This window comes from Haliaeetus albicilla, chromosome 6 (assembly GCF_947461875.1).
Source record: "Haliaeetus albicilla chromosome 6, bHalAlb1.1, whole genome shotgun sequence".
Lineage (NCBI taxonomy): Eukaryota > Metazoa > Chordata > Aves > Accipitriformes > Accipitridae > Haliaeetus > Haliaeetus albicilla.
Genome location: NC_091488.1, coordinates 43521637 through 43533346, shown reverse-complemented (window position 1 = coordinate 43533346; position 11710 = coordinate 43521637). Strand labels below are relative to the sequence as shown.

The window sequence follows — 11710 nt, the reverse complement described above, 5'->3', positions numbered from 1 at the left end:
AGAGAAGGAGGGCTGGTGGGATGGACCGCTGGTTTGCTGGGACGGGACGTGCGGGGGCTGCCAAGCCGCAGCCCGGCGGGTTGCGGGGGCGGCTCGGGGCCGCCAGGCTGCGCTCTCGGGCCGGTCGCCGTTCCCCGCCGCCCTCCCCGGGGCTACTTACCGGGGCTTTGGGGCACGGCGGAGCCTGGGAGCGGGCGGTCCCGGGGATTGAAGCGACGCTGGTCCCGGCATCATCCCCGTTATCATCCCCGGTGGTACCTGCCGGGGGGGGGGGGGGGTGGGTGGGTGGGGGGAGAAAGAAGAAAAAAAAGAGGGGGGGAAAAAAAATAAAAAAAAAAAATAAAGGCAGGGCTCGGCGACCCCGCTCTGCTCCCCTCGCCCGGCCCCGGGATGACGCGGCGGCGCCCCGGAGGTGGCAGCGGCGGCGGCGGGAGGTGGGTGCCGGTAGCCCTGGTAGCTCTTCTGGCCCTGCGAGGTGAGTTTTGCTTTGCACGGGTGGGGGGGGAAACGGAGCGCGGGAGCCACGGACCGAGCATCACCCGTGGGGTGGGTGCCGGGGATGGGGCGGGCGGGGGGGGACCCCCCCCACCCACCCCATCCCCGGCACCCACCCCACGGGTGATGCTCGGGAATGCGGCGGTGGGTGAGGGTTTTTTTTTTTTGCAGGCAGGCGTGGGGAAGGAGCGCTGCTCCGCTCGGCTCCTGCTGCACCATCCTTACTATTATATATATTTAATTTTTTTTAATTTTTTTTCTTACGGTGCTGTAAAACTTGCTTTAGGCTCGGCGCTGTTGTCCGGGCCTAGCCCCCTCGATAAGCTCACCTGGGTGGGAAAACTCTGGTCTAACCTCCAGGCCCTGAGGCAGCAGGGAACTTTCTGCAGAGATGGTGACAAGCTGCCCCTCTGTGTGTGTCCCCCCCCCAGTAGGGTTCTTTCCCTGCTTTCCTCTGCCTTTTCCCAGGCTCCTTCAGCTCAAAGTGCCTATCCCTGGGGATACGGAGAGATGGAGAGCACTCCATCACCTCCCACCCCCCCAGAAGCCCTTCCAAAATAAGGTGCGTACCCCCCCCCCGGTCCTCTGTGTGGAGAGGGAATAAATTGCATGTGACAGATGCTACTCGCATCACTTGGTGCATTGCTGGAGAGCTTTAGGAGATGCTGTGGTAAGGGCAACAGGAGAAACTCCAGAGCGCGAGATATTGGGACGCATCTGTTGATCAGGTGGCAACGCCTTCTTTCAAAGAGTGCCAAACTTTAGAGCAGGCCTGCTCCGTCACCTTTTGTCGAGGTCTACAAGACAATTTTCTTAAGGTCTGCTCGTTTACGCAGAGGTTTGCTAAGCAGTTTAGCGGGGGTCTGCCCAGCAGCGAGCAGTTCTGAGCCAGCCGGGCACGGCTGCTGCCCACCTCTGCGGCTGGGAAACTGGGAAACCTCCTGCAAGTGAGCCCTGAGAGAGCAGGAGGACAGTAAGAAATGACGGGCTCTCCCACAAAAAATACCGGAGATGTCTCGGCAAGGTCTGGGTGAAATTTTCTTGCAGTCTGGATCTGGATGGAGTCTGCTGCTTGGGTAGCAGTGCCTGGGTCTCGGTGCCCTGCGAGGCGCAGCGGGCCGTTCCTCTCTGCCCTGGACCCGCTGAGAAACAAGTCTTGTGATGGACGAGGTGAATTTTCACAAATGCCTCAGCCCCAAAAGCACCCTGAGCCCCATCCTCAGGAAACATTTGGGAGCCTGAGTTGCATGCATTAAATGGAAATCGCACCTGCTGACTTCAGAGAGATGAAATGTGGAAAAAAAGTTTATTAGCATTTAATTGAAAGAAATTATCTCAGCTGTTTCACACTTCATGCCATTTCTTTACTTTTTGAACTTTTATCAGTTTGGGAAGTGAGTTCAATGACTTTCAGGTTCTCGATGCCACAATTTTTTGTCCGCAGACATTGCAAAGGTGTAACTGTCTAGAAAGTTACTGTGCCTACTGCAGTTAAAGGCATATGAGTGATGAAGCATTTCTGTTATGTGATATCACTGCTAAAACATATAACAGTAACCAGATGTAAGGTTTAAATTAAAGGGGTGTTTAATCATCTCTTTAGGCAAAAAGATTGACTCGATATTTAATTTTGGGTTTTTGGTTGAGGGCAGGTAGGGACAATGACAATGGAGGCGACTGGGCGCAGAAACACACCTTTCCATGAAATATTTATCTGCAATAGTGTAATAGTTTTTCTTGTGCTTTCCTTAAAGGCTTAAAGATTACTTGAATGAACCATCTGTGTCTCGAGCTTGGTTTTTTTTCTTTTTGTCTTAAGAAAAGTCTTTAGAAGGTGGTGGTGGTAGATGAAAATAGCTATGGTACACAGTTACTTCTGTGTTACACAGTATGGCCATATTTTCACTGGTTCTTGAATTTGAAAAGAAAACCCTGATAAGGTATAAGGAACAGGCAGACACAAAAGCTGAAATAAAATTGAGAGTTTTTTCTAAACAACATTTGCAGAGGATCAGCAAGTGTATTTCTGTTCTGGGTTGCCAAGTCTGGTAAAGAAGAGTGATTTTTTTTTTCCTTTTTGAGGCTTTATATTGGTTTAGAGGATAGAGAAGAAATATGATGGGGTCGCATGCAAAGTGATGCCTAAATGGAAGGTGAAAGGTTTAAAAGTTAAAGGATCAGAAACTGTAAGAGTGTATATACAGAAGAAATACTTAATGCCAAACAAATGAAAAGTGTGGTGGAGGAAAGGTCCCTGGAGGTCGTTTTGTCATTCTTGCACTTTATGCCTATGATAAAATACAGTCAGGCTTTGTAGTGAAATGTCAATCAAGTATTATAGTCCCATTTTCTTACATTGTTTTGCAATTTGTGGAATAGCAATGATTCTTTTTAACCAGAGCTAGATGACGGCTTTCTTTGGGCCTGTAATACCCATGTTTAATGCTCTTGGGACAGGGGCAGTGTCTGTGTTTTCCCTCTAAAGCATTATGAGTGTAATAACTTTTGTGGAAATAATATTTTTCAGGCTCCCTAGAGAAGTTTAGGGAAAGATAGGAGGGAATTCTGTTTAGAACTTTGAAACCAAACCTGTGATTGCAAGTCAATCCTGCTACGTAGCCAGAAATAGCACACTGCAAATTGTCAAATGTGTTAGAAATCACACATCGGGTACAGCTAAACTGCAGAACCAACTTTTTTTAACTGTATGGCGTTTGGATCCTGTGACATAGTATTGCAACAGGTGAGATGTCAGCATGTTAGAGTCTGTTGCAGCTGGATTTTGCACGATCGGGGTGTGGTGGTGATGCATGTGCATGCCTGGCAGTATTGCATCAGTGCAACAGCTGGTCTGCAACTTTTCACACAGGTCGGTCTTTCCAGTCCTCAACTGAAGTCAGCCTCCTGCCAGTCTGAGGTTATCACGGCTGAAACCCGGTTTTTAAGTTTTGGCCTTGCAGCACCCTTTGGGTTGGCCCATGTATCTTTTCCAGCCCTGCACCAGGTCCTTGGTCCTAGCAAGAGAGGACTGTGGCAGCCCTTTGCTCTTCCATGCTTTTGCATTTTTTTTTTGGAACAGATTGCCATTTGTGTCAAGCTGTGTGGTTTTGTGATGTGTAGATAAATCATTTTGCTCGCAACCTGACCTTGGTCCCCAGTGGTAGGCATAGATGCATTAACTACCTCTTTTGTCTCTGAAGTGGGCACCCTTCCCTTATTTTGGAAACTGATTCTTTATCTCTGTTTCTTCAGTATTGCCTCAAACCCAATTTTCTTTTACAAGATTCCCTTCTCCCAGGGATCTCAAAGTGCCTCGAGAACAGCTATATTTAGCTGCTCAGTAGTGATATGGATATACAAAGTATGATATAAACAACTCGTTAAGAAACTTAGAAATCAGTTTTCCTGCTTTCACTGGGGAGATGTGTGGGGGGGTTTTATTATACCAATAGTACAGATGGAGAAAGCGAGGCTCAGAGAGGCTTCGTGACCCACTGAAGGTCAGCGGCTGCTAGTAGTAGTCTTGAGTGTCTTGGTCCAGGCTGTAACCACAGGAGAATGCTTAAATTTATGCAGCAGGTTAAGCAATACTGTAATGGTACTCTTTAGGGATGTTCACTACTAAATTGTGGCGAGTCATCTATATTTAGCAGGATGCTACTATCATTGTGCTTTTTAAGTAAAGTGCTTTTAACACAGTTTATTTCAAGGAGAAGTGCATGCACTGAAAATCTGTTCTTTGTAGTTTTCTCCTCATGGAGCATTAATGCTGCCTTCCCTTTTGTAAATGTTCAGAGAGAAATTTAGCTCCTGGTCGTTTAACAGACAGTAGCATAACAAAGACAGTTCCCTGCTTAATACTACCTTGTGTTTGCACAGTCATTTACAAACATTAACTAATTGAGAGCCTCCAAACTTACTTTGTGAGGACAGTCAGTTTGATTTATAGCGTGGAAAACTGAAGTGTACAGAGGTGAAATGATTTGCTTGCGTCAGGTAGGACATCTCCCCAGCTTCTCCTTTGGAGAAGTCACAATTACAGGGCTTCTAATCATATGCCACCCCACTTTTCTCTCACGTTTCAGGTCTGATGCACCAGAGAGAGCACAATATTATTAACTGTGCACAGTGAACTGTTGTTGTGTGTTTTTTCCTTATATGTTTTAATCTCTTTGGTTTTGGAGGTCACTTGTGTCCATTCTGGCTCCTGCCTTGTTTTTCACTGCTTGAGCTGGGCTGAGGACAAATGCTTTCTTTCGTCAGGATTGAGGAATTTGGCTTTGCTCTGAATGGAAATAGAAGTTAAATGCTTTGATGGTTTTGAAAGGAAATTTTTGAGAGAAATTCCATCTTGGGACAATCAATATTGTATTTCTTTGTGGAATTGTATTATTATTATCTTATAAGAAAATACCCTAAGCAAAAAGGTATTCTGATGTGAAAAGTCAAAACTTTTCATCCCAAAGATGCTTAAGTTGGATGTTTCTGTATTTCTGACAGTTTTCCCCTGTTTTTTCTTTTGAAACACAGTTATGATTTTACAAAACATCCCACGTTTGATAAGGTTTGGTTTAGTGGAAGCAGCTACAGTAAAAGCCTTCGTGGCTGCTATTTTTTATTTCTACAGGGCATTTTAAAAACAGCAGCAGTAAAAACCAACTTGCAGCAATTGGTGGTATCTGTGTACAGTCTGTCCATTATTTTTGCCACCTTGACATAGATATGCAAACACCATGTACAGGTACATGGCATTGCCTGTGTCCTTTCCTTACCCATCCTGCTGTAGAACACTGCTTCTACCAAAAGAAGCAGAATATGGTGTATAAACTAAGACAAGTTTCTATTTAAGAAATACAGCCCCTTTCTTAATCTTTGTTTCCCCTTTTGGAGCAGTTGCTGGAGAAATCAGAGCAGGACTTGCAGATTGAGCTCAGTCTCTTATTACTTGTGCATGTGCAGAGCTAAGGCTCTCCTGGCAGCACGGCAGTACTTGTGCATTTGCATACCTGCATGAAGTTAATTTCAAGCGTAATTTTGGTATTAGATTGATTAGATCACTTAGCGATAAAAACTTGTGCATTTTTTTCCTCACATCCTCACGAGTCACCCTAGCTCTGAGAATATGAGCTAGATTGTGTTTCACAAGCATCAGCAGGAGAAAGCTGATGTCTGAACTCTGCTTGGTTACACCTGGGCTTTGGTTTTACTCAAAATGCCAAAGCCAGGAATGTCACTTTGGGGGGGGGGGGAATGACACTGTTTACAATGTGTGGTGTGTTTCTAAGCAGTGCTGGGTCAGGTCAGACCGCTGGTCTGCGGTGATGGACGCTTCACCGGGGGCTGCCGAAACCCCCGCAGTGAGCAATCGGTGCCAAGCGTTTAGCAACGAGGAGTCTGGTGCCATGCCAGTGCTACAGGTTACCCCAGAAGGAGGTCAGTGTACGCATCGCTCCTGACTTCAAAGCCTACTCAAGCCAATTTTCTCAATTTCAGGGACTGTCCATGTGCCACTTCCTTGCCATAAAATGAACCGAGTCAGATATTCCTCCTGCCAATGCAAAGCGAATAAAAAGTCCATCCCCTCCCTTTTCCTCGGAGAAGCCCCCTCTGCTTGCAAAGCAACAGGCACCAAACTTTTTCCCCTTGCCAGGAGCGAGGTCGAGCCCCCTCTTGCAGCCTCTCCAGTTTTCGGGGGGGTGGGTGTGTGGTCCCACTGGGCACCCAAACCTCAGCCTCCCAAACTGCGTGGGCTGTCCGGGCTCCGCTCTTCCCCTGCCTGGTGTTTTAGCAGCATCTGCCAGGAGCAAGTGGGTTGGTACACCCTCTCTGCATGCCCACTGGGGAGATTACTTCCTAATCCTTGTTAATTAGAAGTTGGCTAATGCCTGGAAGCGTGAGGGTGTAGTACTGCTATGCTTTTTTTCGTTTCTTTTTTTTTCTTTCTACCTGATGTATCTGTGGATGTTCCCAGCATCCTTATAAATGCACAGGCCTGTGATTTCTGCTGAGCTCTTCACTTTATGATAACATGGGCTAATCATTCCTGGTAGTTAATTATGGGCAGTCTTTGAATAAGCAGAAAAAGTAAAAAAAGAAAAGGAAAGGAAAATCATCACATTTTCCTTATGTCTGGTCACATTTCCTGCTCTTGTGTTGTATTGAACAATCTTTTGTCTTTCTCTCTTAAAAAAAAAACCCAAAACAAACTAAAAATATAGAAGGGCCTGTTTTACTTCATACCCCTTCGATAATTTCTAACTCCTCTCCAGGTTAAACTGTCCCAATTTTAACTGTGCTTGACCAGTAAGTGTTATTGACTGGTGGATTTGGTGTGCCTTCTGTGTTTTCAGGTGTGCCATCCAGAAGTAACCGCAGCAATTCCAGCTGAGGGTGCGCTGTCAGTGTTCACAGTGGCATTTTAATACTTCCAGCATCCTTTTCAGCCTCCGCCTTTAGACATCCTAACAGCTTGCTTGCTTTTTTGACCACCGTTGTATGCTGAACAGATGTTTTCATTGAGCTGTTCGCAGTGATACCAAGATATTTTCCTCAAGTGATTACATTTGAATTAGAGCCCCATGGTATATGAGTAGTTCAGATTATTCTCTCAAGTTCTTATTACTGCCCATTTGGTAATGTTGAATTTCATCTTGCATTATGCTGCCCACTTGCCGAGCTTTGTCAGATCCCTTGGAAGTCTCTCTCAATCTTCTTTTGTCTCAGCCAGCCCAAATCACATCGCCAGCTCCCTGTCTCTCTCCCAGATATTAAGGAATAGATTAAACCACCCCAGAGCTGGTATGAAACCTGGGGCTAATCCCTTGTAATCGGGGCCAGAGCAAGGGCAGGAGGAGAAGGGCTACTGTGCCTGGGCACCGAATGGTGGGGCAGCAGCTCTGGGCTCAGCCTGGACCTGGGTGGCATGAAACCCACCTGGGGGGAAGGCAAAAGGGGGTTCCCACCTCTGGCAAGCAGAGGATGGGGCTGGCACCAAACTGCTATCCTGCCCAGAACAGTTTAGCAGGTGTGCTTTGAAGTGACTGAGAATTAATCACTTAGTCCTGTCCTTTTTCCTTCCAAAATTTGAGTGCATTGAAAGGCCACAAGTTCCTCTGAGCAGAGATTAAACTGGTTTGTCTCCTGTTGTGTACTTTTAGGGGCTTAGGGAATTTGACCGGTTTTACCGATCCCTGCAGACGCTTCCGTGTTAGCCTGTACCCTCTCTTAGGGAAAGGACTGCTAACTTCAGGAAACACCTGACTTAGCAAGAGCTTGCACATCTTTGCTAGCAGCACAGCCACTTGAGAAATGTCATTCCCCTACTGTTCAGCACTTCTGGACTTGTCCTTTGAATATATTGAAATGATTGTTTGGTTTTTTGACTTTTGCAATTTGGCCTTCAGTTTTGTTCTCAGCCCTCCTAGCTACCATCTTATGAAGCAACTGCTTAGACTGAATGACTTCTTGTTCCTTTTGTTTGACCACAGTGTGCTTTCTTGCTTCTCAGCAGGTTTCTTTTGTTGTTCAGGGGCACTGACTACCTTTTCAGTGACGATGCTGAGATTGCTTCAACACACCACCATACAGAGTGTAACAACTTTAATTCCCCTGCTTTTGAGGTTAGGCTGTTTTGACCATTTTTGCTGGTAATCATCTTTTCTAATGTTTAAGAGGCACGATGCAAAGTTCTGGTACTGTTTTTCTCAGAAGGATGCTAAATTTGATTATGTAGCAGTCGGTGTTACTTTGACTCAGGTTGCCCTTTGCATCAGTTGCAGTGTTTTAGCTACTCAGTGCCCTGGGACTGGCTGTTCCAAGCCCTACCTACCCTCTTTAAGACGCTGCAAAATTGTAACCTGCTGTGACACTTAGCTAATTCCTGTGTGTGTTGCTGAAGTAGCTATTTTTTTGCTGTTTTCTTTGACTTTGTGGTTCCTTGGCTTTCACTTCGCGTTGTGCAGTAGATATTCCCTTCCTGATTGGGAAGCCAGTGGTAAATCCAGGCTGCTGTAGTGAGATTTGGTGTTTAGCTTTTTCTCCCTCTTCAGCCTTGGCTATCTAGATGGGATCTGTGCGTTACTCATCTTGCAGTTTATCTCTGCCCTTTTGCCCACGCTAGATTTCCAGGCAGAACATTACTGTCTGAATTCTGCAGCTGTGGGCCCCTGGACTATGAGAATGTTGGACGCTTCAGCTGTTGGTTATCATGGCGATTTCATCCCTTTCCTGTACTGTAGAAAGTGGTTATTGCATCATGTCGTAGGGATAGGTTCGCTGCAGGCTTCGGCATCAAACCTGAAGTGTTCCTTGGAGCCTTTTGCTCCAGCTTCACACCGCCTGCTCTGACCTGTGTTCCCACACGGTCTATCGGCATCAGCTGCACTCTATGAAATGTTTGGTTTTGAAGCATTATCCCAGAAAATACAGTCCTGCTTCTTGGTTCAAGGGTCTCTGTGCATCGCTCACCCTGCTGCCTCTCACCGCCTGTGCCAGTGATGGGGGCCTGAAGCTCCCAGTGGATGGGATGAGTGACAGGCAGACCCTGGTTTTGGGTTTTTATTTAGTGAAGCCCTGTGGGAAAAGGTGCCAGAGGGCTTCTGCAGGGTGCTCTTGGGCTTATGTGGCTGCTGGGCTGCTTCTGTAGCTAAGTGTGTGTTTGAACTTCGCTGTCTGACAGGGTTTGATGCCCGAATGTCTCTTGGTTGTGGAGCTGCTAGGCTGCAAGCTCGCTTGGTTTTCTGGCTGTGTCTCGGGAGCTAGTGGCTCAGGGAGGTTGAGAGGACCTTGGCTACTTGGCAGAGGGACAGAATAGCCTCAGTCTGTCTGCAGAATCATCATGTCCTTGGCTTGTCAAGGGCACCCCTTCCTTTTGCCCCTGAAACAGCTGGTGTGCCCTGGGCCCCTATTATGGGACTCATCCGCAATGAGCGCTTCCCTCTCCTGCGCTGAAAATGCCTCGGACACAGAGCGTAGGTTTGTGTTTCTCAGCTGCATGGAGCTGCAGCGAGGCTGCATTTTGCTTATTCTTTTGGGGAATGCTCTGTGTTAGTTCTTTAGTAGCTTTTTTAATGCATAGTCTCATCTGCTGCTCTACCCCTATTCTCACTGGCTGCTTATTTTTTGCGGAGGTAAGACTGCATTTTGGCTGCCAGTTGTCCGTGTATCCATAGAATAAGTACAACATGGGTAGGCTTCCCCCACCCACCCTGGTCCCCATCCTTCAGCCCTCTTGCTCTAATCCCCCATTTCACCCTCCCTGGGTGCTCCAGCCCTGAGCCAGAAGGCTGAAGTGGAAGGGACTGCTGCAGGTGAAAGAGGGAGGGAGCTGAAGCATCCCACAGCCACTGGCTTGTGTTGCATCCTAATTACAAATAGCCCTTCTGGCGTCAGCAGTTTGTGGGAAATAATTGACAGGAGGTGCCGGCGAGGTGCTGAGTCAGAGCGAGGTGTGCTTGCCAAGTCACTGCAGCAGAAGGAGCCCGCTCGCCTCGTGTGGAGGCAAGCCAACGGACGGTGGGTTTCCTAGCTGCCTTTTGGGCCTCTTTCTTTCCTTTTTCTGAGGCTGCAATCAGGCAGCAGTGATGCTATGTATGTAAGGGAGAAACCAGGTGATGGGGGGTGGGGGGAGCTTTTTTCTTTTTTCCTTTTTTTTATTGGCTGTCAGCACTGGGGATTAGGAAATGCAGGCTCTGTTCCCACCTGCTGCCCCTGGGTCTCTGTGCTGCCATTTCCATGCTCTGAGCAAGTAGAAGAGGTAGAAAACACATGTTGGGGGTCAGGGACAAGTGAGTGGCCCTAGTCACAGGTTGATGCCTCCTGGGTGAGGAAAAGGAGTGTGTGACGCCCTCAACTGGGCAAGGGGGATAGCTTAGCAAGCCAAAAAAGCTGCAAAATAAAATGACTGAAGAGGTGTTTTGGCTTGTCCTTCCTGAGGGTTGCTTCTGCTGCAGCGTCCTACCGTTTGTTCAGGGGTTTGAAATGAATCGTTTGACATGCAGGAAGGTGAGTGCTTGTCCTATATACATCCAGCACCTGATGGACCTCCAGGTCAGGCTCGTGAGAGCTTTGCTGTGTACTCCTGACCTTCTTATGTGGCTAGCATCAGTGTTTATGCCACAGCTGAATCTGTCCCAGAGACCTGGCTCCTTTTCTTTTCCTTGCTCCAGGGTGACTTCAGACTTCTTTGTCATTTTTCCCCCTTTGTAGCACAGGGTACCACTTTCCTGCCTCGGACAAAAGTTGGTAGTTTGCACAGTGATCTAAATATATGTGTGTCTGTTGTGTGCTGCCTTTGTAGGGAAGGTCTATTTTTGCTTCAAGTAGCCACTTTGTAGAAGATGAGGAGCATGAAGGAGGCCCACATTTTTCAGAACCTTTCATATCTATACTGCGCTCCATCCACCCACTTTTTTTTAATGCTCATCTTTGTATAATCTTTCTCTCCACTGACTTAGGTAACAGCCATGTTATCTAGATAATCATGCAGCTGATGGGAAAACTGAGGCCCAGAGGTGGGAATTCTTTTGCCTGTGGTCATGCAGGATTCCCATGGCCAGCCTGGGGTTGGAGCCTGCATCTCCTGACTGCCAGCCTGTCCCTTCTCCATGGGAGCATGCTGCCTGTCTGCTGATTTAGTCAGTGGCCTGATGAATATTTTCCCTCCTGACTTCTCATGGCAGTGGCTCTTGGATGGTTATTGATTTTTTTTTTTGAGTCTTTAAAGAAAATCTGTAGTGACTAAATCAAATGTGGTTCTTCTTTCATCCTTGCCTTGGCCACGTCCACAATGAAAGTCATGCACGGGACCCCCAGAGAGGTGGCACTGGGAGCACTGGGGAGGGGATTGCATCTACATGATGTCTGTCCTCCTTGCCTCCAGCTTGCTGCCTCTTCACATACTGGGTGCAGCCTGTGATGCTGGTGGCAATCTTAAACAATCTGTGGCTTAACGATGTTTTGGAGGAAGCCTTGCCCCACTGGGTTCTGCTGTGAGATCAGATGGGGATAGCTTTGCCATCAGGCTTGGCTCGAGAGGCCCAGGATGGTCTGCTGCACGGCTGGCCTGCCTTCAATTTGTATTTCTGTGTGAGTTTTGCCATGGATGGTGGAGATGCGCTAGCCAAGGCACTGCTGTAGAGATGAGTCGATCTGGTCCTCCTGCATTTTGAAGAGTTGCCTTCATTGCTCAAGGGAGCCTTAGTCTCCATCTGGCCAA

The 11710-nt window shown here is 47.5% G+C and overlaps 1 protein-coding gene across 1 annotated transcript in view; it reads left to right on the top strand.

Moving 5' to 3' along the window:
• The first annotated feature begins 301 nt into the window (after positions 1-301).
• The window catches only part of IGSF11 (immunoglobulin superfamily member 11), a 107724-nt gene continuing 96315 nt past the window's right edge, over positions 302-11710 (top strand). Inside the window, exon 1 of the mRNA XM_069785809.1 lies at positions 302-475. Within this exon, the coding sequence (XP_069641910.1) occupies positions 391-475 (85 nt within the window). The 5' untranslated portion in view covers positions 302-390. The remainder of the gene's footprint in view (positions 476-11710) is intronic.